The 26,427-nt window shown below is 40.5% G+C and overlaps 1 protein-coding gene across 2 annotated transcripts in view; it reads right to left on the reverse strand.

Moving 5' to 3' along the window:
* The window catches only part of MCCC2 (methylcrotonyl-CoA carboxylase subunit 2), a 73,189-nt gene that overhangs the window by 30,797 nt on the left and 15,965 nt on the right, over positions 1–26,427 (reverse strand). For both annotated transcript variants that reach the window (XM_078449143.2, XM_060635586.3), the window contains 3 exons: positions 18,559–18,686; positions 16,539–16,651; positions 2,253–2,366 (listed from right to left, as the gene is read on the reverse strand). In XM_078449143.2, coding sequence (XP_078305269.1) covers positions 2,253–2,366; positions 16,539–16,651; positions 18,559–18,686 — 355 coding nt within the window. The remainder of the gene's footprint in view (positions 1–2,252; positions 2,367–16,538; positions 16,652–18,558; positions 18,687–26,427) is intronic.

A 26,427-nucleotide genomic window follows, 5' to 3' on the forward strand; every position in this document is an offset into this window, starting at 1 on the left:
CAGTACTGCAACTTATGTAAAAGAAAAAATAAATAAGGCACCTGGTGGCTCGGTCAGTTATATCTCTGACTCCTGATTTGGGCTCAGGTCATGATATCACGGTTTGTGAGTTTGAGCCTCTTGTCAGGCTCCACGCTGACAATATGGAGCCTGTATGGGATTCTCTCTCTCTCCCTAGATCTCTCTGCCCCTTCCCCACTCTCTCTCTAAAAAAAAGTGTGCTCAAGAAATTCATGTTGACTGAATTGACTCAAAAAAAAAAAAAAAAAAAAAGAAGAAGTAAGTTTACTTCATCAGCCATTCAACAAATGATCCTGTGCCAATTGTGTATCCACATACAAAACAATGTCAGACTCCTTCTTTAAATCCTACCCACGTGAACTCAAAATGGATTACAAACCTAAAAGAGCTAACACTATAAAACTGAGAAGAAACTGAAGTATTAAATCTCCATGATCTTGCAATATAGGCAAAGCCGTCACATATATGACACCAAGAGCACAAGCAAAAAGAGAAAAGCAATACATAAAGTGGACTTGATCAAACTTAAAACTGTGCATGCTTCAAAGGAAGATACCATTAAGAAAGTGAAGACAATCCATAGAGAGAAAATATGTGCAAATCACATATCTGAAAAGAGACTTGTATACCGAACATATCAAGAATTCTTACAACTCAATAAAGACAACCCAATTTTACAAATGGGCAAAGGATCTTGGGGCGCCTGGGTCGCTCAGCTGGTTAAGCGTCCAAATGTTGATTTCAGCTCAGGTCATGATCTCACGGTTCATGAGTTCAAGCCCCACTTTGGACTCTGAGCTGACAGGGCAGAGCCTGCTTGGATTCTCTCTCTGCCCTTCCCCCACGTGCATGTTCTCTCTCTCAAAATAAACTTAAAAAAAAATAATAAAAGAATGGGCAAAGGATCTGAATAGACATTTCTCCAAAGAAGATACACAAATGACCAGCAAGTACATGAATGATGTTCAATATCATTAACCATTAGAGAAATGCAAATCAAAACCTCAATGAGGTACCATCCACTAGGATGGCTATCATCAAACACATACACAATAACAACTGTTGGCAAGGAAATGTAAAAATCAGAACCCTTACACACTGTTGCCAGGCATATAAAATATGCTCTGGACAGGTTGGTATTTCCTCAAAATGTTAACCTCAGAGTTACCATGTGACCTAGCAACTGTACTCACAGGTATATAACCACTATAAAAGGAAACATATCCATACAAAAACCTGGATGTGGGGGCGCCCGTGTGGCTCAGTCAGTTAAGTGTCTGACTCTTGATTTCAGCTCAGGTCATAATCTCACAGTTCGTGGGCTGGAGCCCTGTGTCGGGCTCCATGCTGACAGCACACAGCCTGCTCAGGATTCTCTCTGTCCCTCTCTGCCCCTCCTCTGCTCATATGTGTGTATGTGCTCGCACTCGCTCTCTCTCTTTCTCAAAATAAGTAAATAAACTTAAAAGAAGCTGGATGTGAATGTGCACGGCAGCATTATTCATAATACGCAAAAACTGGAAACAACCCACATGACTATCGCTGATAAATGGATAAACAAAATGCAGCCTATCCATACAATGAAATATTATTCAGCAATAAAAAGAAATGATTTCTCAAAAAATTAAACACAAAATTATCACATGCTCCGGCAATTCCACTTCTGAGCATATACCCAAAAGAAATGAAAGCATGAAACTCAAATATATTTGTATACTCATGTTCACAGTAGCACTATTCACAACACCCTCAAGTGGAAGCAACCCAAAAGTCCACTGATGGATGACTGAATAAACAAAATGGTATATACATGCAATGGACTATTACTCAGCCTTAAAAAGGAAGTTCTGACATATGCAACAACATAGCGAATCTTGAGGACCTTATCCTAAGTAAAATATGCCAATCACAAAAGGATACATACTGTATGACTGTACTTGTACAAGGTACCTACAGCAGTAAAACTCATAGAAAAAGCAGAATTGGAGTAGGCAGGGACAGTGGAGGTTGGGGAGAATGGGGAGTTAGTGTTTAATGGGTACAGATTTTCAGTTAGAGCAGATGAGATACTGCTGGAGGTGGATGGGGGTGATGGTTGCACAACAAAGTGAATACACTTAACGCCACAAAACTGTGTCTTTAAAAATGGTTAGAATGGTAAAATTCATATTATGTATATTTTACTTCAATCAATCAATCAATCAATCAATCAATCAAAACTATGTTCTTACCAACGGGGGTCCTCCCAAGAAAATGGTGCCCTGCTTGCGTACAATGATGTTTTCATCAGCCATTGCAGGCACATAAGCACCACCTGCCGTACAGGAGCCCATGACCACCGCTATCTGCAATCCAAGCAGACAAGAAACCCCTGAGGTAAGGCTCAAACAGTTAATTATAGTCTCTGGATCTACAGTTCCATAAACGTTGCAGTACCAGGAGATATTACTAGCTGGTCCCTATAGTTCTTTTTAAAAATGGTCCTCCGAATGTTTGGAATAGTTTCTTAACTACTTCTATCAAAGCATTTTGAAGGGCTTAGATCACATTTTTTACAAAATTTATGGACAGTCTCCCTGTGAGAGAGAAGACTGGCCATTTATACCATTAGCCTGATAGACTTAATTGAGAGGAGAACCTCCACAAGCCACCCAAAGATTAGCAAAACTGTGTTGAAACTAATAATGTCTTCTCAACAACTACCACTTACCTCACTGGAATACTGAAATAATTCTCCAAGTGAGTGTTAATATTTTGTGTAACACTGAATATGGTACGTTCTAAATATAAAACTAATGTTAGCATCAAAGTTGAAAATCTTGCTCAAAAGAAAGTCAATTGTGTACAACCTGGGTGATGTGTACCTGAGTATTCGCAGTATTATTTTCCCTACTTTTATGGGTATTTAAAATTTTCAATAATAAAGCTTTAAAAACAACTCTTGCTTACAGATTAATAAGACACAAAGAATAATAAATATGGGTTTGGCTGATTATGTCTAAGTCGGCATAAATAATATCAGAGAAAATTTTTAAAAGTATGTAATGGCTATTTTCTTAAATTACCATATGAAAGCAGTTTTTGCTACTAATTCCAATATCCATTCTAGCAGTTTTCTTACAGTCATACAAATACCCACTTTGAAATGAAAATGCTACACTAGTATCAATCCAAAGATGCAAGACAGCACGAGTTAACATTTTTCCATCTAAATGGCAGTCACAAAAAGTATTTTTCCCTATTTCATGTATGTTATTAAAAATGGCTGCAAAATCACACTGCCAACATATTACAAGTATTTATCACGCATTGTGTTTGCTTATCAATCAGAAGTTTATTTTCGAAGTATCTATGGCTAGAAAAGTTCTTGAACAAGGAAAGAAGCACCGGAAACATTCATTGTGACAGTGTTCAAGAAAACGAAGATAGCAAATAACCAACACATCCATCGACACAGCACTTTGAACCAATACACCAACTGTCAATAAGTAAGTTCTTAAAAAATCTGAGGGAAAAAAACAAATGATCTTAACACTTCATAAATCCGTATGGAGGGTACATGAGTGTTCCATTCTGTTACTAAACTATTCTCTGTTCTTTCTGCATTTTTGAAATATTTTATGGGCTTTTTTTTAAGGTTCTATCAGGAGTAAAGGACACGATTTCACCTTATCAGCCTGTTCTCTGTACACGAACAGCAGATACAGTTCAAACTATTTCAGTACCAAAAAATAAAAGTCAAGGAAGTAGAGAAGAGTCACAGTGAAGTAAAAATCTAAAAAGGGACAAATTTCAAAGCCCTGAAGAACTAAACAGGCATAGCAGGGTTCCATGAAAACAAACTGAAAGCAAAAGAAAGCAATAGCAACTGTCAGCAAATATTCAGAGACCAAGGATGGGAGGCAGGGTAGCTGGTAAACAAGGAAAGAAGAATCTGTTTGTCAAAAGGTAGTAAGATAAAAATGAGGGAAATGAAGCTGAATGCCATCATGCCATCTCAGGGGGAGAAAAGACCTATCAGTTTGGTAGAAAAGTTTCACAAGTGAATCGCTAACAAATTACTAGTGCATCTATGCTAGGGAATTCTGCCATATTCCTAAGGGCACTTCAGATGCGGTTTTTTCCAAAGCATTTCCAAAGCCAAGGAAACCAACAATCCACTTCTCTTACACGAACTGATAATGGCCTCCACCGATCCCTGACTCTTGGTATCCGCGTCCTATATAATCTGGTAGCATGCTTCTAATACATAGATTATAGCAAGTGTCACTCCTGTGATCAAGTTATGAGAGACTCTGTCTTCCACCTTGCTGGCTCCCTCTCTTGCCCACCTGCCTGTTCACCCTAATGCATCTAGCTGACATGTGGTAACTTACTCTATACGGATGCCCACTTGGGAAGGAACCTAGACATGCTTCTGGCCAACAACTTACAAGAAAATGAGTGAGACCTGCAGAGAACTAAATCATGCCAACAACCACGTGAGCAAGCCGGGGCAGACCCTTACTAATGGAGACTGAAGAGGACTGCAGCCACATGAGACCCAGAGCTAGGGGATCCGGCTCAGCTGTGCTCAGAGTTGTGCCCCATAGCAACTGTGAGGTAAAAAATGGTGCTTTCAACTACCAAGTTTTGGGGTACTCTGTTCTGCAGCAACGGATAACTATCGCAGAGATCAAAAAGCATCTAAAGTAACTACAACTGAAGCACATCTGAAGCCTTGGGACGGTCTTTGCTTAGAAGTACTTTGCTGTTGGTGCACCCGGGTGGCTCAGTCGGTTGAGCGTCTGACTTGAGCTCAGGTCATGATCTCACAGTTCATGAGTTCGAGCCCCACATAGGGCTCTATGCTGACAGGTCAGAACCTGGAGCCTGCTTCAGACCCTGTGTCTCCCTCTCTCTCTGTTTCCCACCCCCCCCCACCCCGCCCACCTTGTGCTCTGTCTCTGCCTCTCAAACATGAATAAACTTCAGCTCAGGTCATGAGTTCGAGACCCCATCAGGCTCTGGGCTGACCAGTCAGAGCCTGGAGTCTGCTTCAGATTCTGTCTCCCTCGCTCTCTGCCACTCCCCCACCCACGCTCTGTCTCTGCCTCTCAAACATGAATAAACATCAAAAACAAAACAAAAAAACCAGAAAATACTTTAAAAAAAAAGTTCTTTGTTGTTGCTGCCCTTCAGTAAACCATTCCCCTATTGCAGAAATGGGAGACAGTCCATGAACAGAATGCTATACCATCCCAGAGAGTAATGAAAAACCAAAAGACATGGGTAAACATTGAAACCATTTTGCTAAATGAAAGAAACCACTTATTATATGATCCCTTTCACATGAAATGAATAATAGGCAAATCAGAGAGTCAGATGAGTGCTTGCGAGGGGCTGGAGAGACTGGATTGAAATAAGCAGTGACTGTTAATGGATATGGCATTTCCTCCTGGAGTGATGAAAATGTACTAGAATTGCCTCAACTCAGGGAATATCCTAAAAACCACTGAACTGTACATATTAAATGGGTGAATTGTATGGTATGTGAATTAGATCTTAATAAAGCTATTATAAAATTTTTTAAAAAAGAGCTGGAATTATTAAGTATATAAGAATCAAAATTCTCAAATTTTATCAATAAGAAACAGGCTAGGGGTGCCTGGGTAGGTCAGTCGGTTAAGTGTCCCACTCTTGGTTTCAGCTCAGGTCATGATCTCATGGTTTGTGGGTTTGAGCCCCATGTTGGGTTCTGTGCCAACAGTGTGGAGCCATCTTGTGATTTTCTCTCTCTCTCCCTCTCTGCTCCTCCCCTGCTCACGTGCTCTCTTTCTCTCTCAAAATAAATAAATGTAAAAAAAAAAAAAAAAAAGAAACAGGCCACGCTAGTCACAAGTATCTCATAGACATTAAACTTAGCATCTCTAAAGCAAATTCTGATAAAAGAAAAATTAAATAAAAGAACCTAGATTAGAGAAGTCACCACCGTTGCAGAATGTCCTCTTCTCATCGTTTAATTCTAAGCCATTCGCTTACTTGCAGAACAGGGTGAATGTCCATCAAAAAGAGCCCTGCCACTGCGTCTGCTCCTTCTTCTCACAAAGCACAGGAACCCCAGGGCCAAACAGCTCTAACGGCCTTCCCTGTCCCAAAGCATTTGTCTGTGGTACAACAAGGATCTCACGCTGAACCATGCTGGACAAATGATGTAGACCCCAAGGAAGAAAATTCTGCTGCTTTCTCTATTAAGAAGACATTAAAAGGACATAAGTAAGAGGTGTGAACATAACGTATACTGAGCACACTCAGGGTATAGGCTTGTGTTGGGGGCACAACACATGCACCAAATCAGGGGAGACATTAGAGTGACTCTCATGTGCATCAGAACACAGGACAAGTCCCAAGAACTCCACTGAGAGGCTACAGTCCACCCAGTCACCCATGAGGTGGGCTTCCTGCAATGTGGACAAGCCAAGAGGTCTCTCCCACAGGGTGAGGAGGTCCATGGTGACTCAAGACTTAAATCAAGACCAAGAAAGCAGCAAGAAGGCTAAGAAGGATGTGTAACTGACTATAACACTGCCTGCCATCACTACCACAGAAGGCACAAACAGAAATTTTGAGTAACAGGAAATGAGATGCAGGGCGCCTGGGTGGCTTAATCAGTTGAGTACCTGACTCTTGATCTCAGCTCAGGTCTTGATCTCAGGATTGTGAGTTCAAGCCTCATGTTGGGCTCTGTGCTGGGCATAAAGCCTATTTAAAAAATAAAAAATAGGGCGCTGGGTGGCTCAGCTGGTAAGGCATCCAACTCTTGATTTTGGCTCAGGTCACGGTTCATGAATTCGAGCCCCACATCGGAGTCAGCGCTGGTGGCAAGAGCCTGCTTAGGCTTCTCTCTCTTTCCCTCTCTCTCTGCCCCTCCCCCACTTGTGTTCTGTCTCTCTCTCTCTCTCTCTCCTCCCCTCTCTCAAAATAAACTTAAAAAAGTAGAAATAAAATAAACAAAAAATAAAAAACTCTTTTAAAAAAGGAAATGAGATTCTACAAAACAGAAGTAAGAGTCTGCAAAAACTTCAGACAAAATTTCATTACCCTCCAGGTCTTGCCTAAACAAAGAGAGACTGGTTCTCATTGCACCAAAACCAAATTACATATTGTAGGTCAGCAGGCTGCCCTACAGAAAGGGTCTCTGAGAGAGAGTCAAGAGGTTTTATACCGAATTCTGAAAAGCTGTGTGACCTCTAGACCTCTATCCTTCCACTGAGAAATTGCAGAAGACTATCCAGTTCAAAGGTACACGGTGATAAATGTAATATAACTTACAGGGGGGAAACGTTTCAGTTGCTTGGTAGAAAAGCCATTAAAAGTATAATATGTTTTTAAATCTCTCTTCTTTTTCGATTTCAAGTTAATGTGGAAAGCAAATACTGCCTATATCACATTTTCTTCCTCTACCTACAGAGCCTCCATTTAAAAAATAAAAGTCACATGATACTCTATATGGAAAACCCAAAAGATTCCACCAAAAAACTGCTAGAACTGATTCATAAATTCAGCAAAGTTGCAGAATATAAAATCAATGCACAGAAATCGGTTGCATTCCTGTACACCAACAATGAAGCAACAGAAAAATAAATCAAGCAATCGATCCCATTTACAGTTGCACCAAAAACCATAAAATACCTAGGAATAAATCTAACCAAAGAGGTGAAAAATCTATACACTGAAAACTATAGAAAGCTTATAAAAGAAATTGAAGAAGACACAAGAAAATGGAAAAGATTCCATTCTCCTGGATAGGAAGAACAAATATTGTTAAAATGTCAATACAACCTAAAGCAATCTACATATTCAATGCAATCTCTATCAAAATAACACCAGCATTCTTCACAGAGCTAGAACAAATAATCCTAAAATTTGTATGGAACCAGAAAAGACCCCAAATATCTAAAACAATCTTGAAAAAGAAAACCGAAGCAGAAGGCATCACAATCCCAGACTTCAAGCTATACTACAAAGCTGTAATCATCAAGACAGTATGGTACTGTCACAAGAACAGACACTCAAATCAATGGAATAGAACAGAGAACCCAGAAATGGACCCACAAACATATGGGCAACTAATCTTTGACAAAGCAGGAAAGACTATCCAATGGAATAAAGACAGTCTCTTCAGAAAGTAGTGCTGGGAAAACTGGACAGTGACATGCAGAAGAATGGACCTGGGCCACTTTCTTACACCATACACAAAAATAAACTCAAAGTGGATGAAAAACCTCAATGTAAGACAGGAAGTCATCAAAATCCTCGAGGAGAAAGCAGGCAAAAACCTCTTTGATCTTGGCCACAGCAACTTCTTACTCAATACGTCTCTGGAGGCAACAGAAACAAAAGCAAAAATGAACTATTGGGACCTCATCAAAATAAAAATCTTCTGCACAGTGAAGGAAACAATCAGCAAAACTAAAAGGCAACTGACAGAATGAAAGAAGATATTTGCAATGATATATCAGATAACAGGTTAGTATCCAAAATCTACAAAGAACTTATCAAACTCAACACCCAAAAAGCAAATAATCCAGTGAAGAAATGGGCAAAAGACATGAATAGACACTTCTCCAAAGACATCCGGATGGCCAACCGACACCTGAAAAAAATGCTCCCTCCACATCTGTCATCATCAGGGAAATACAAATCAAAACGACAATGAGATATACCACCTCACACCTGTCAGAATGGCTAACATTAACAACTCAAGCAATAACAGATGTTGGCGAGGGTGAGGAAAAAGAGGATCTCTTTTGCATTGTTGGTAGGAATGAAAGCTGGTACAGCCACTCTGGAAAACAGTATGGAGGTTCCTCAAAAAACTAAAAATAGAACTACCCTACGACCCAGCAATTGCACTACTAGGTATTTATCCAGGGATAAAGATGTGCTGTTACAAAGGGACACAGGCACTCCCAATGTTTATAGCAGCACTATCAACAATAGGAAAAGTATGGAAAGAACCCAAATGTCCATTGATGGATGAATGGATACAGAAGATGTGATATATATACACCTACATACACACAATGGAGTATTACGCAGCAATCAAAAAGAATGAAATCTTTAAAATTAAAAAAGATACAACAACAACAACAACAAAAAAGAATGAAATCTTGCCATTTGCAACTACGTGGATGGAACTGGAGGGTATCATGCTAAGCGAAATTAGTCAGAGAAAGACAAGTATCATATGACTTCACTCATATGAGGACTTTAAGAGATAAAACAGATGAACATAAGGGAAGGGAAACAAAAATAATATAAAAACAGGGAGGGGGACAAAACATAAGAGACTCTTAAATATGGAGCACAAACAGACGGTTCCTGGGGGGTTATGGGGGGGGGGGGATGGGCTAAATGGGTAAGGGGCATTAAGGAATCTTCTCCCGAAATCATTGTTGCACTATATGCTAACTAATTTGGATGTAAATTAAAAAAAAAAAAACTTTTAAAAAGGCATAAAATTCACGTATCAGTTCATTAACTCTCCAAAATTTAAATCACAATCAATTATACTGACCGATCACACCACTGATTCTAGAATACTCATGCTTATCTGTGCTAAATAGATAGGCTAAAATGTGCACAGAAAACAAAAAGTCCACCTTATCCAGAATATCCTGTTTCTTCCTTTTTATCAGCCTCAAAGCAATCAGTGATTTTGTTCCCTAGGCCCTATTTGACAACATGGACAAGCTGAAATGCATTTTTGAAATAATGGGCAGCCCTTGGGGCACCTGGGTGGCTCAGTGGGTTATGAATCTGACTTTGGCTCTCAGGTCATGATCTCATGGTTTGTGGATTCAAGTCCCACATCAGGCTCTGCACTGACAGTTCATAGCCTAGAGGCTGCTTCAGGTTCTGTGTCTCCCTCTCTCATGCCCCTACCCCATTCATGCTCTCTTTCTCTCTCTCAAAAATAAATAAACATGAAAAAATAAAAATAAAATAAATAAAATAATGGGCAGCTCTTTCTGCCCATGGGTCTTATCCGTGTTCTTTAATAAAACCGCCTTTCGGGTGCCTGGGTGGTTCAGTTGGTTAAGCATCCAACTTTGGCCCAGGTCATGATCTCATAGTTCATGGGTTCGAGCCTCGCATTGGGCTCTGTGCTGACAGCTCGGAGCCTGGAACCTGCTTCAGATTCTGTGTCTCCTCTCTCTCTGCCCCTCCCCCGCTCATGCTCTGTCTCTCTCTGTCTCTCAAAAATCAATAAACGTTAAAAATTTTTTTTAATAAATAAATATTTAAAAAATAATAAAACCAACTTTTCTGAACGGAAAAAAAAGATATACAGTGCCTGTCTTAACTAAGTCCCTCAAAACAATTACCATGATCTGAAGCAAAGAAAATAAATTTCAAAAATAATGAGCTAAGCCAAGAGGGTGGAAGTGGGGACAGGGAAGGAGAGAAGGAAGCACGGACACCTGAAATAATTTTAAGTACATCTCCAAAAGAAGAACAAACAGGCAGACACGCGAAGGAAAAACAGGAGCTGCACCTCCACATGGCTAGATGAATAACGACTATTTCAGAAGAAATATACTGTTAGTCACAGTGGAAACATTTTGTTCCTGGTGCACTAAAGGATTACAGTCAAACAGGATGATGCAGCAGGGCAAAGATCCAGCTAGACCAGACCACCACTAAGTTTTAAATTATTTTAAATTATTTAAAAAAAAATTTTTTTTTTTGACAGAGAGACACGTGAGCAGGGGAGAGAGGCAGAGGGAGAGAGAATGTTAAGCAGGCTGTATGCTTACCATGGAGCCCAAGGCGGGGCTTGATCCCACGATCATAACCTGAGCCAATATCAAGAGTAGGACGCTCAACCCACGAAGCCACCCAGGCACCCCGTCCACTAATTTTAAAAATTAATGCTAATGTGAGACCTAAGAAAACAAAGATCCCTCCTCTGAAGAGAATTATATGCCTCACACTTCAAAAGCCAGAAACGTGGAGCCACAATACAGAAAAAGAAGCAATGTTTCCAAGATTATCAAGACTTCAGCCATGGGTTTAGAGAAAGCCCAGGTGAGGTATCCTCAGGACATGAGACTCCAAGTAAGACCACCAGACACCTGTATGCCAAGTCTTTAAACTTCAAAAACAAAAAAACAAGTTCTAAAATACACCAGAAAGGAGGGAAAGATGACAAAAGAATACAGATGTAGGTAGGTGTCTTATGTAACTGCCTTTTCTCCTTGAGAGCAAAAACAAAAATTTTAAACCTTCCAGGTCGGCAAAAATCTGTCCACATTTTTACCACTGCAAAGATACAGGAAATAACAGAGATATGATTGTCAAGAGACATGTATCTTAGAAATAAGTGGATAAGTGGACCTATAATGGGCAAGGTTAATAACATTAAATAAAAACCAACATTGGGGAGGAAAGAAGGAACTGAACAAATAAAGAAGCTAGAGTTCCCTATCAAAATGCACATGTAATATAACTGGAGTTAAACAAGTGATTGCTTCATGTAATAAAGTATATGGATAAAAATTTAAAAAAAATAAAGTATAAGAACTTGTTTTTATCCATCCAAACCAAGGCCTCAGTAAATAATAAAACATACATTAAAATGTAAGATATACTCAGTACATCAGATATCACTTGAATAGTCATAAAGAGTTTCACTCTTCTTTTTTTTTTTTTTTAACGTTTATTTATTTTTTAGACAGAGAGAGGCAGAGCACAAGCAGGGGAGGGACAGGGAGAGAGGGAGACACAGAATCCAAAGAAGGCACCAGGCTCTGAGCTGTCAGCACAGGGCACAATGCAGGGCTCGAACTCATGAACCATGAGATCATGACCTTAGCTGACGTTGGGACGCTTAACCACTGAGCCACTCAGGCACCCCAAGAGTTTCATTTTTTAAATAAATATTGACTAAGTACCTTCTCAGGGAAATGTGTGAGGATATAAAGATTTATCTGATGGTGTCTCTTATCTCAAGAGGCTTAGAGTCTAGTGAGGGAAATTAGGATATATCTAGATAAAAGGAATATATGTCATTATTAAGGTATAGCTCAAAGAGAAGCCTTCCTGCAAGAGATGGCATCTGAGATGCATTTGGAAAATGGACTGGAGACTTAGACTGCAAGGAATGGGGAAGAGAGGGCCCAGCATGGACCTGAGCAGTCATGAAAGGCCATGGTACATATGAAGAACAGTGAGTGGTTCAGACTGACAGTGGGCAGTGAGGCCAGAACTTAAGATCGGAACTAGACCACAAGGGGTCTTATGTACCAGGCTAATAAGTCTGAAGTCTGTTTTGTAGAAATTATGGTTTTGAGCCAGGAACCAGATAAAGAGTAATGCTACAGTAACATGTACAGTGGACAGAAAAGGAAAGACTAGGTAGTCAGGAACACAAGGCAGGTGAAGGTAGTGCCACACTGTTAAGTAGTAATGTGGGTCCAAACTACCCATGGTGATGGCAGTAGGAATGGAGCTGAGAGGGCCAATCCAAAGGTAAAAATCGACAGGTCTTTGTCAAAGGTTTATTATGTATTGATTATCTGTCCAGCACCAGAGGAGCTCCTGGGGATACAAAGATGAGAAATATATAGACAGACAGATTTATATATCTATATATAGATACACACACACACACACACACACACACACACACACACACACATATATACATTTTTTTTTTTTTTTTTTACCAAAATGATCAGGTAGGGGCAGGTAGGGGATAAAGCAGGCAAGAGTCAAGGATGACACCAAGGTTTCAATCCTAGGGAAAAGCTCAAGAAGGAAGTACCATCAAGAGCAAACAGGGACACGGGTGAAAGAACCGTCAGTAGAGAAGTGAATGTGCTCAATGTCTAGTTGGAGCCCCTAAGTACCAAAGGGAAATCCACAAAGACAGGAGAACCTCCCAAAGTGCAGAGAGAGGTCAGGAAAGATCACGGATAAGAAAGGGATGTCATTAGAGTTTATGAAACCATTAAGGACAAGTTCCTGGGTGGAGAGGATTAAACGGAGAGCCTGGGGGAATACGGAAAGCCAGTGGCACAAAGCCTAAGGAGGATTTCAGGAAAGGGAACAAAAGAGGTCATGTGGAGTAAGAATCTGGGCTCTAGGGGTGCCTGGGTGGTTCAGTCAGTTGAGGGTCTGACTTCAGCTCAGGTCATGATCTCATGGTCTGTGAGTACGAGCCGTGCGTCTGGCTTTGTGCTGACAGCTCGGAGCCTGGAGCCTGTTTTGGATTCTGTGTCTCCCTCTCTCTCTGCCCCTCCCCCATTCATGCTCTCTGTCTCAAAAATAAATAAACATTAAAAAAAAGAAAATTAAAAAAAAAAAAAAAAAGAATCTGGTCTCTAGGAGGCTAGTAGGACCTCCAAAGGCAGTAGGTTTTATGGAGTGAACAGTCAGGAACAAAGGTCCTAGGTCAGTTTTTAAGGAGTCTGCTGATCCAGGGAAGGAGGGAAGCTTCAGGGAACAGAAGAAGCTAGCAAAGGTCCTTTTCTTTTGTCACGGCTTTTGGTGCTTTTTCTTTTTCCTTTAAAAACAGAGGAAGTTGGGGCACATGGGGTGGCTCAGTTAAGCATCGGACCCTTGATTTCAGCTCAGGTGGTGATCTCACAGTTGGTGGGTTCAATCCCCTCTGCACTGACAGTGCAGAGCCTGGTTGGGATTCTCTATCTCCCTCTCTCTCTGCCCCTCCCCACTTACAATCTCAATCTCTCTCTCTCTCTCTCTCTCTCTCAAAAGAAATAAATAAAACAAAAAAATGCAGAAGAAGTCAACACAGTTATTGACTGTGAGAAAAAAAAGTGGATGAGAAAATATTAGAGTAAGAGAGAGAAGAGGAATAAATGATGAGGCACAAAGGAGGGGTTGGCATTAGGATTATAAATGAAAAGCTTAGCCCTGGAGAGGAAGAGGGACAACTGTTTCTAGGATAAAAGAAGGCAAAGTCACAAAGTTTTTAGTACAAAAGTGCTCGCACACAGCCTGACTTCTTCAGTTAAGTATGAAGCAACAGCTACAGTGCAGACATCGGGTTTAGGGCTCATTTACTGGGGAAAAGATCAGAATAGGCACTATGGAAACTAGTACACAAGAGAAATTGGAAATTTTCCTCAAATTCCAAGAGGTTTCTAAGAATAGAGGTAAACCTTTACCCTGAACTTCCTATTGGAGTAAAACAGAGAAAAGAAATGCTAAGAGAAGTGGCTCAAAGAAATACTGATGTTAACATTTTTAAGAAACTAAAATAGGAAAAAGGAAAGCATTCAAATGCCCTTTAGACAATTCAGATTTTTTAATCATAGGCAGGTACTACTTACTCAAAAATATATGGACACTTTTAGTTTTAAAAAGACATTTTTTTAAGGTTTATTTATTTATTTTGAGACAGAGAGCGAGCAGGGGAGGGGCAGAGACAGAAGGGAGACAGAAAATCCCAAGTAGGCTCCACACTGTCAAAATGGAGCCCGAAGCGGGGTTCAAACTCACAAACCATGAGATCACGACCTAAGCTGAAATCAAGAGCTTAAGCACCTGAGCCACCCAGGCACCCCTAAAAAGACCTGTTTTTTAAAGCACTTCAAGCTTTAGGTTCCACAGGAGGAGAGATCATACCTGGTTTTATTCACCAACAGAGCCTGGTTACAGTAGGTCCACCATAAATATTTGTTACATGTTGATTATTTACAAGCTACACGAATGGAAAGACAGGGCAAAGAATAAGCATGCCAGCTGACACATCTATAGTGGGTTGACTGATGCCCCCACCTCCTCCAAACATGTCTACACCTGAATCTCTAGAACCTTTGATTATGACCTTATTTGGAAAAAGAGTCTTTGCAGACATAATTAAGGTAAGGAACTTGAGATGAGATCATTGTGGATGACATGGGTGGGCCCTAAATCCAATGACAAGAGTCCTTTTAAGAGAGAGAAGACACAGACACACAGGGGAGAAGGCAAACAAGCCAGAGATCAGAGTCATACAGTCACAAGCCCAAGAAACACCTGGAGCCACTAGAAGCTGGCAGAGGCGAGGGACAGGATCTTCTCAGAGAGCCCAGTGAGGTTGCCCCCTTCATTTTGGACCTCTAGCCTCTAGAACTTGAGAGAACAAATTTTTGTTATTTTTCAGCCACCCAGTATGTGGTAATTTGTTATGGCAGCCCTAGGAAACTAATATAAGATTAAGGTTGGTACAACCATACAGGTTATAATATCAGATTAGATGGGCCAATGTCCCCTATAAAACAAAATGCCATGGTAAGAATTACATATTATGTAATGCAAGGACCCTCTGTGCACAAGTGAGCAAAGCTAAAGTTTCTATTTAGATATATAAAGCACAAAGTCACTGCATAACATAAAATATATAATAAATGCCAACAATGCACTATATCAATAGAAAATAAAGATGAGATACCATAACTGTGAGAAAAGGCTAATTCATTAGAATATTACTAAAAACACTACAAACTTAAGAAATTCAGGAACAAAACATAAACAAAGCACAAGCATCGGTGTTATGAAGTATTTCAGATTAAAGATTACAGAATAATAAATACTTTAACCTAATATCCAGTCTTAACAAATCTTGACATTTGGCCAAATTTACTTCAGATTTGTGTTAAGGAAATAAAATATTTCAGAAATAGTTGAAACCTCCTGCCTTCCCCCCTTTCTCCTCCCTCCCGCCTCAAAGGTATCCATTGTCCTAAAGCTCTGTGTATGATTCCCATGTACATTTTAAGATAAAGTAATAGATTTTTTTGATGGTTTTAACATTTACATACAAAGCAAATGACTATGCATTTATTCTATTATTTTTACAGACTATTTATGTTGATGAGTGCAACTCTAGTTCAACTCTAGTTCATTCATTTTAACAGCTACAAATGGTATTATTCATCTCCCAATAATGGTCATGTAGGTCATTTGTTAACTTTTGCTAGGACAATGCTACAACAATCTTTTTTGCTCATTCTCCTCATTCAGACACCAGAATGTCTCAAAGTGTAGTCCTAAAAAAGCAACTACTGGGGCACCTGGGTGGCTCAGTCGGTTAAGCATTGAACTTCGGCACCGGTCATGATCTCACAGTTTGTGGGTTTGAGCCCCGCATCAGGCTCTGTACTAGCAGCTCAGAGCCTAGAGCCTGCTTCGGATTCTGTGTCTCCCTCCCTCTCTCTCTGTCCCTCCCCTGCTCATGCTCTGTCTCTCAAAAATAAATAAATGTAAAAAAATTAAAAATTAAAAAAAACCAATTACTCAGTGTCCTTTCTTTTGACAAACTCTTTTCCTTTAGTGAACAGCCTTTATTAAAACATAAAAGCATGCCCATAATTAAGAGAATAATCTGACCTTAAGGCACTTTCTGTGGGGGGAAAAAAAAATCTACATTCTGTGTTAAATTCTGTTTTAAATCATCTCAGGCTATCTAGCTGGCAAAGGCATTTGGAGCAAAAAAACAATACCTTTCATTAATGAGAAGTTACCTGTGCAATATTTTGAGAAGACATAATTGCCTGATTATAGAATATACGGCCAAAGTGATCTCGATCTGGAAATATTTCTGCTTGCCAAGGTAAGTTTGCGCCTCCTGAATCAACTGAAGACAAGGGAAATAACAGAAATAAGTACGTCTGAATGAACGAAACATGCTGTACAAAGGAAGACGTGTACCACTGACAGCAACAGTTCTTCATCACATTCACACAAAACTTGCCCTATCACCGTTCTGAACTATTCAACAGGATCTTTCTCCAGTCCCCCAACGCAGCCAAAAAATTCACTGTTTTCATCAAATCCATTAGGCTCTCCTCCCTGTGCAAAATTCCACTTGAAATATTTAGGACATTCTCTCCTTTGAGGACCAGCTAAAGCCCCAGAAACACCACAAATTTTTAACCAGTTAAGCTAAAAAAAAAAAGTATCTTTCTTTCTTTTAAACCAATGCAAAGCCACATGCAGAATTCATGTGACAGTTTGTCACATAGTGTCTCTGGGACTGTTTATACTGCAGGGCTGAGTGGGGGATAAGAAGGTCAGCTGAATTTGGAAGAGAGCTTGGTTACTTCATATCTGTGTGATTACCGACATGTCCTAGCCATTCTATGCTTCCTGTTCCTCACCTGTGAAATCAAAGTAACAACGGTAGCTCTCCCAGGAAGCTATTCCTGGGGTGACATGAAATAATGTATAAAAAGCGCTTACTTAGTTCAGCACAGAGTGAGTGCAAATAGCAATGCTGTGAAAAGTTAGCTAGTCCTATGCCCACCACTCTTGCCTACAATCATCATGTCTTTTGTTGTTATTTAGTACATGACATCCTGTCTCTGGTGCATTTAAGCTTGCCCAAGATGGGGACAACATAATACTCTTTACTCCATTACCTACAGTGTTTGGCACAGCACCTGTAAACAGTAGGGCCTCATTTGCTGTTTTCTGTATGTGCAAAACAAAGTTCACACTGTGAGTCACCCAGGTAAATGCACTTTTGCAGCGAAAAAAATCTCTAAGTCAGTACCTGTACAAACACTTGCAAAAATGAACAATATATATATGCTGGTATTTCACCAAACTAAACCATTATCCAGGCAGTGCCAATTTTAAACTGCCTTGCTTTTATGTTCCTTTTGAAATACCCTTAGATTTAAGTGTATTTTAATTTCAAATATAAATTTACTTTCATTAAAAATTAAATTTCTTAAATTGCATTTGCTGAAAATTATATACATACTCAAGCATTTAAATTAGTACCTAGCACTCAAGAGATCCATAAATATTAACTATTATTTTCTCACAGTTTGAACTCATTAAGGTTAAGACAAAAAGAAAATATATAGAAGAAAAAAATCTACACCCATGTAGAGAAAAAACTGGCATACATGAAAATACTGTCACAGGCTATTCCTCAGTGATGTTGTTATGGGTAGTTCTTGTTCACATTTTCTTCCTGAGTTTTCAGCAAAGAGCATGCATTTCTTTTATAATTATGGAAGAAACCAACAGTTTTTAAAAATACCCAATGAGGGGCGCCTGGGTGGCGCAGTCGGTTAAGCGTCCGACTTCAGCCAGGTCACGATCTCGCCGTCCGTGAGTTCGAGCCCCGCGTCAGGCTCTGGGCTGATGGCTCAGAGCCTGGAGCCTGTTTCCGATTCTGTGTCTCCCTCTCTCTCTGTCCCTCCCCCGTTCATGCTCTGTCTCTCTCTGTCCCAAAAATAAATAAACGTTGAAAAAAAAAAAAAAAAATACCCAATGATGGGGGGTTGTGGGTGGCTTAGTCAGTTAAGCCCGCCTTTGGCTCAGGTCATGATCTCCTGGCTTGGGGTTCAAGCCCCACATGGGACTCTGCTGTCAGTACAGAGACCACTTCAAATCCTCTGTCCCACTCTCTCTCTGTCCCTCCCCTACACTGTCAAAAAAAAAAAAAAATTGATGACATCATATAACCTTGTAAACACTCTTGCATTTTACCACCTAAAAATAATTCATTTTACGACTCTTGTGACTTGCCCAAGTAGATGCAGGGGAGCCTGTTTTGCATTGCAATTTCTTGTGCCCGCAAATGCTTTTTCACAGTCACGGGATAGTAGGTCCCTCCTTTGATGGTGGCATCATTGGCAACAATTATACATTCTACTCTGAAAGACAGAAATTTCATCACAAAGAGAATAAGAGAGACTTCTTCAAAGTTAAAAGGCCAAGTACATTTCATTGTAAGACACTCCAATGCAACCTTCAACTTCTAGTACATATCACCAATGACAGTCATTAGCAGATGATCTCATGATATGAAAGCAAGCTTTAATCAAAGTCCACATACTCATTTATATCATCACTTTTAACAAGTTTACAAACTCATACTTGACTTTTAAAGAGTCATCGGTCCTCTATTAGCAGTGAAAAACTAACAACCTCAGCCACATTTCATAATGGTTCTTTCAATGAAATGATCCTAGCGAAACAATAATAAAATATACACACAAAAAAAATCCAAGTCTCAAGGGTGAGAAATCTCTCATAATAAACCACCAAGTTTCCTTTTAGGATGGTAATTTGCAAAAATGAAAACTGATCCATCAAGAGAATTTACTTTTCTTATTTTCAAAAGTTCTTACCACATGCTTTCATGCACTTCATGAAAGTTACTACCACATGCTTTTCAAAAAACTAAAACAAGTTTAAAACACAATATCTATCGTGCTTAAAGTAACAAGAGATGCAAACTATAAAATGGCATATTGAGAGCACCTGGGTGGCTCAGTTAGCTGAGTGTCTGACTCTTGATTTCTGCTCAGGTCATGATCTCAGAGTTCGTGAATTGGAGCCCCACGCCAGGTTCTGCACTGACAGTGTGAAGCCTGCTTGGGAGTCTCTCTCTCCCTCCCTCTCTCTCAAAATAAAATTTAAAAGACACACTTGAAAAAAGTAAAAAGTAAGATAAAATAGTGTATTGAAAACTTACTAAAGTGCATCATCAGTGGTGCTCTTTCTCACCAGAACCACTGAGCTGAGTGCCACGCCCATAAGGAGGACACGAAGAGCAGAGTGGTGAGTGCAAACCACCTATAAGGCAAACTGCTCAACCCTGCCGGGAAACCGGAAGGAAACCTGAGTGAACAACAGTGGGTTCTTTAAAAAAAATGTAATCTTGGGGCTCCTGGGTGGCTCGGTCGGTTGAGTGTCTGACTTTGGCTCAGGTCTTGATCTCACAGTTCGTGAGTTCGAGCCCCGTGTCCAGCTCTGTGCTGACAGCTCAGAGCCTGGAGGCTGCTTCGGATTCTGTGTCTCCCTCTCTCTCTGCCCCTCCCCCGTTCATGCTCTGTCTCTCTCTGTCTCAAAAATAAATAAACATTGAAAAAAATTAAAAAATAAAAATAAAAATGTAATCTTGTTTATATTTCTGTTTTTTTTTTAAGATTTTATTTTTAAGTAATCTCTACACCCAACATGGGCTTGAACTTACAACCCCAAATACAAGAGCTGTACACTCCACCAATTGAGCCAGCCAGGCACTCCTATTTATGATATGCTTTAAAACCTCACTTTATATTCTCTAGAATTCTAAAAAGTGAGTCACTGAATCCCTGTTGAAAATAAAGTAGAGAACAGCAACTGAACAGCGGCCTCAGGTAGCAACGGACTGCTCGCATTAGGGTACGTGGCCAGCAGTGCTCCCCACAAGATAAAAGGGTTCCTCTCCTTAGAGCATCTATTTTATTGATATAAAGCTTCTTTCCACATTACAGTTAGCATTTTAGAGTGGACTGCCAATTTTTCATGACTTTAGTCAACAAATTAGATTTCAAAGGAAATTTATGCTCTGGCAGGTTGTTGAGGCTATCATCTCACACCTACAGGGTGCACTGTTCTGCCCCGCCCTGGGGGTGGTGCCCTAAAAAACCTTAAGAAGCTGTGATTCAGGAAAGGGGCCAGGCTATGGAGTCTGGTGGAGTATGGTGTATGGAGTATGGAGTATGGTGAAATGTTGGCTCTGCCACTTGCTGAACATGTGACCTTGAACAAGAGACTGAGCCACAAGAGACAGAGCCACTCTCACTTGCTTATTAAAAGGTCACAAGGGCACCTGGGTGGCTAAGTCACGTTGAGCATCCAACTCTGGATTTCGGCTCAGGTCATGATCTCAGCAACATGGAATCGAGCCTCACGTCATGCTCTGCACTGAACATGGAGCCTGCTTGGGATTCTCTCCCTCCCTCTGTCCCTCCCCAGCTCATGTGTATGCTGTGCGTCCTCTTTCTCTTTCACAAACAAACCAACAAACAAACAAAAAAGGTCACAGACCTGTTACGGAATAAAAAATAAAATTAGTCCACAAAAAGACTGCATTGTACATCTACTGGTTTTGTATACCCACAATCTATTATTTTGGCAACAGAACTAAACTTTCTTTCAGACACTGCCTCTTACCTAATCCATGTGGTTCAAGTGACACTGGCCCCCAAAGCCTATCTTCAAAGGTATAGAAAAGAACCAGCTCCTTCTACCCAAAGTCCACAGTGTGGCTCAGCAAGGGGCGTGGGCCCCCATTTACTTTTACTCCTGAGTGACCTCAAGAAAGCTGATTTTCATATACCTCAGTTTTCTCACTTGTACGTGATAAAAAAAATTTTAAATAGGGATAACAGTAGTATCTATTTTATAAGGATAATATTCATACTTATTTCAGTGATTTAACATTCATTTAATACTTGGGGCACCTGGGTGGCTCAGTCAGTTAAGTGTCTGACTTTGGCTCAGGTCATGATCTCACAGTTAGTGAGTTCAAGCCCCAAATTGGGCTCTGTGCTGACAGCTCAGAGCCTGGAGCCTGCTTCAGATTCTGTGTCTCCCTCTCTCTCTGACCCTCTCCTGCTCGTGCCCTCTTTCTCACTCAAGAATAAACATTAAAAAAAATTTTTTAGGGGCGCCTGGATGGCTCAGTCGGTTGAGCGTCCGACTTCGGCTCAGGTCATGATCTCACGGTCCATGAGTTCGAGCCCCGCGTCGGGCTCTGTGCTGACAGCTCAGAGCCTGGAGCCCGTTTCAGATTCTGTGTCTCCCTCTCTCTCTGCCCCTCCCCTGTTCATACTCTGTCTCTGTCTCAAAAATAAATAAACGTTAAAAAAAAATTTTTTTTAATAAAAAAATATTCATTTAATACTTAAAATATTCCCTGGCACATAGTGGACACTGGATAAATGTTAGCTATTGTTATTCTGGATTATCTAATTTAAGGATTTAAGTGGGATTCTAAGAAGAGAGCTGGGTGACTGGACCCCTAACTCGAACCACAAGACAATAAGATAAACATTAAGTTCAAAAAAGTTTTCTTAAATAAATATCAGAAAAAAGAATCATTTGAACTTGAACATAAAACATAAGTACTTAAAAAAAAATGGGGGGAGTGCTTGGACCCCAAGCCTAACCCCTTTGGGGCTCTCCTACCTCAGCTACTGACCTTACAGAACAGAAACTCGGGTATCTCTGGCTAGCTCTGCCTCTGGGTTTAGAAAGCTTGCCTGGGAGTAAAACCAAAACACACCTGTGACCTGATAACACCGTCTGAGCTCCTACATCCAGCTATGTTCACACTTATCAGCTAAGAGTCAATACATTCTTTTTTTCTTAAACCAGTTTGGGCATCTAGCATTGGCCAGAGAAAGAGTGGTGACAATATATACAACCACACTATTTACGTAAGAAAGGTGCGTGTAAATCACAATGAACTGCTACTTTACACCTAGTAAATGAGTGAACCTTTTCAGTCGTAATATCTAACACTGGCACAGCTCTAGGGAAAAGGTAAGTCTTTCCTTGGCCAGCGTCATAATGGAGAGGAGTCTCGTGGGGCAAAATGCATACGCTCAGTATGAAACCCTGTGGTTGATGCGCATAGAGAACGACTTGAAAGTTGGTGTCTGGGAGGAGACTTCTGATCACATGGTTTAAAATGTGCAGTGGAATCTGCTCCCTGTCTTTACCTACTTGAAATCACTGTGGAGTAAGGGGGATTCCACACCAAGCCCCCAAATAAAGAAAAGAAAAACAGAGCATCATCCTGTAAGTGTGATACAACTTCACTATCTCATTCTGGAAATAACCACAAGAGATATAACTTGGCCTATAAAATAACCCCTGACATCCATTCATTTATTCAACAAATATTTTTTTTTAAATTTTTTTTTAATGTTTATTTATTTTTGACAGAGAGAGAGACAGGGCATGAGTGGGGGAGGGGCAGAGAGAGAGGAAGACACAGAATCTGAAACAGGCTCCAGGCTCTGAGCTGTGAGCACAGAGCCCGACGCGGGACTCGAACTCACAGACTGTGAGATCATGACCCGAGCTGAAGTCGGACGCTCAACCGACTGAGCCACCCAGGTGTCCCCAACAAATATTTTTTAAGTGTGTTCTATGTGCCTTGTCCTTTTCTAGAAACTAAGGACATGGAATGAACAAGAAGGGCAAAATTCCTGATGTCACAGAGCTCCCACTGTAGTGGAAAGGATCAGTTAGGGGAAGCAAAAACACACAACAAATCTGTTAGGTAATTTCTGATTATATGTGCTATGACACTGTAATAAAACTAGGTAATTCTACACACACCAATTCTTTCTGGGTTTCCAGTCCCAATGTGCGGGGGAGGGTTCACCCACATTCAACATCAAACAATTCTCGGACACTCTGCGGGGGTATTGCTGGTGTCTGAGAATTCAACTCAATTCTGACATGATCTGCTCGGAAACAGCATCATATTCCACAGGCTAAGGGTTAGTCCTACAGGACTGCTCTCCACCCCCCACTTCTGATGGCAATCATAAGCTTAGGCTGTGACCTGTGCTTCCTGACCAACCAGCTACAGACTATAGGTTCCAACGACCTCCACCTTAGGTTCTTTTAACTTGCTAGAAGGCTTAACACTTAAACACTTAAGTTCACCGTTTTATCAAAGACATGATAAAAGACACAAATTAACATTCAGTGAAGAGATGCACAGGGCAAGGTATGGGGAAAGGACGGGGAGCTTCCATGTCCTCTCTTAGGTGCACCACTCTGCCCTCATCTCCACATGCTCACTGACCAGGAAGCTCCCAGTCCTCTTGGGTTTTATGTAGGCTTTACTGCCTAGTCACGACTGAGTAATTCAGTGGCCATCAGCTGATTCGATCTCCAGCCCCTCTCCCTTCCCCAAAGGTGGGGATTGGGGGAATAAGTACGGCAGAGAAGTTCCAACCCTCTAATCACACAGTTGGCTCTCCCTGGGGTGGGGTCCAAAAGCCACCTTCACTGATAGCGCAAAATTCACCATGACCACTCTCAGTACTTCCAAGGGTTTGGGGAGCTATGAGCCAGGAACTGTGGACAAAGACCAAATATATATGAGAAGCAAATTTTGGTCATCTGAATGCCTAAATACATCTATCTACAAATCACACTATTATAGTAATACAATATTTATCATTATTAGTTACTATAGAACATATAATAAAACAAGGTAAAATATATAATAAAACAAAGTAATTGAGATGGGGCTATGTTACGGTATAATGGTGAAGGAATGCTAAAAATAACAGTAACAGCCCATACTGACGTGTCACTTATGATGTACGAGGTGCTCTTTCAAGGCTTTAGGTATGTGAGATATCCCACTTACAGATGAGGACACAGGTACAAAAAAGTTAAGCAATTGGCCCAATGTTACCAACCAACAAGTTAAAACCAGCATTTGAGTCTAGGCAGTCTGATTCTAGAATGCATGCTCCTAAGCACTGCTCCAGGGGAAATATGAATGGAGAGCAAAAGCCAGTCAAAGAATCAGGTGAAGAACACTTGATTCAGAGCAAACGGCTTGAGTATAGGCCATATATGTGTGTGTATATATATATACATATATATATATATATATATACATATATATATATATATATATGTTTAGCGTGTTCATGAAACAGCAAGAGCAGGATGGCCACAGTGATAGAGGTACAAAGGTAAGGTGAGGAAAGCAGGCAGGGACTGTTTCTTACAGGACCTAATAAGCCACGTAAAATATGTGAATTTGCCAGAGAAAAGGACTACTGCTCAATTATTCATCAGCCAGTTACTATTTCAGGCAAGGAATCCTTGATTCTAAGCTGGTTTATAAATAAAATTCCATACAACAAGTCTCCTCATTAAATTTCTTGGGGTCTACTTCAGAACGTATCACGGAGCCTAGATCAATAGATGCAGCACTACTCAAAAATATATAAGAAAGCAATAAAGGTATAAAAGTTTTTAATGACCGTATGAATGGATTTGGCTCTGAAAAGCTCCAGGCTGAAGCTACCAATGACCTTGCTGCAGGGAACAGAGCTTCTATTCTCATCTACAGGAGTCTGTCTACTCTCAGGGGCAAAAGTACACTTGTATTATGCATCTCTTAAGGAACAGAAGTGTTTCTCTTCCCTTTCTTGTTTCTTTCTCTTGTTCCATGACAACCCTCTACAGTAGATGGTATGATTATTCCATTTTATAATGAATCATATTATCTTGGGGCGCCTGGGTGGCTCAGTTGATTGAGTATCCGACTTCGGCTCAGGTCATGATCTCGCGGTTCATGAGTTCAAGCCCCGTGTCAGGCTCCGTGTTGACAGCTCGGAGCCTGGAGCCCGCTTCAGATTCTGTGTCTCCCTCTCTCTCTATCCCTTCCCCACTGACATTCTCACTGTGTCTCAAAAATAAATAAACATTAAAAAAAATTTATAATGAATATTTTCCAGATGTGAAAACCAAGGCACTGAGTGGTCAAGCAATTTGCTAAAGGTCAAACACCTACAAAATGCTAAAGCCAGGATTCTAATGGAGGCTGACAACTCCTGAACCCATACAACTTTTAAGTGTAATTCAATTTCCTTCCAAGCTGAAAACTTGATAAAGTGAGAACAAGGCACAAAGAAAGAAAACGAAAATGAAAAATATAAAAGTACAAATAATAAGATATTAATATATGCACAGGAAAGGTGAAAGAGCATGCTCTAACCTGCTGTCATTATGACTGGACACATAATTAACAGTAACTATCCTGCTTAATTACATATTTCATGATGATGAATTTAGTTTAACTCTGCATGAAGTTTATCCTTTTATGAAAGGTTTATTTTTAAGTGTCCCCTAAGACTACAAAAAGAAAGTGTCTCCACACTGGGTAAATATTAAGCAGATCATAACTGGCAAAGAGTGGAAGAGTTGTGGGGGTACAGGAAGGTGAAGCAACAATGGTGAATGGCTATGGCCGTACCTCCCCTGAAGGCACGAATTATGGGGAGAAGGTGGGAGAACACACACATGATAAACCAGCATTGGAGTCAAATGCAACTGTATCAGGCTCAGAGTCCATCCACCTGAGGTCAAAGCTGGGCTTTGCCCAGGGTCTTGATCTTGGGCCAGTTATGATCTTACCAAGCAGGCTTCCGTGCCTGCAGAACAGGGATGATGACAGTAATACCCATTCTCACATAGCTGTGGTGATCATTAGAACAACTGGGGCACCTGGGTGGCTCAGCCAGTTAAGTGTCCAACTCTTGATTTGGGCTCAGGTCATGATCTCACGATTATAGAGCAGAGATAGAGCCCCGAGCTGGGCTCCATGCTGGGTGTGGAGCCTGGTTAGGATTCTCCCTCTCCCTCTGAAACTCCTCCACACACATGTGTGCTCTAGTTCTCCCCCTCCCCCAAAAATACATAAGTAAAATAAAACCAACCAACCAGTGGGAAGTGTTTACTACAATGCCTGGCATGCTAACTTGAGATGGTAAATGTGAGACCATACATAAATATACGCAAGTAAATTTAAGTTCTAGCAATCTAGATTCCCCAAGTCTAGAGTGGTTCTCAAATATT

Source organism: Panthera onca, chromosome A1 (assembly GCF_046562875.1).
Source record: "Panthera onca isolate mPanOnc1 chromosome A1, mPanOnc1 haplotype 2, whole genome shotgun sequence".
Lineage (NCBI taxonomy): Eukaryota > Metazoa > Chordata > Mammalia > Carnivora > Felidae > Panthera > Panthera onca.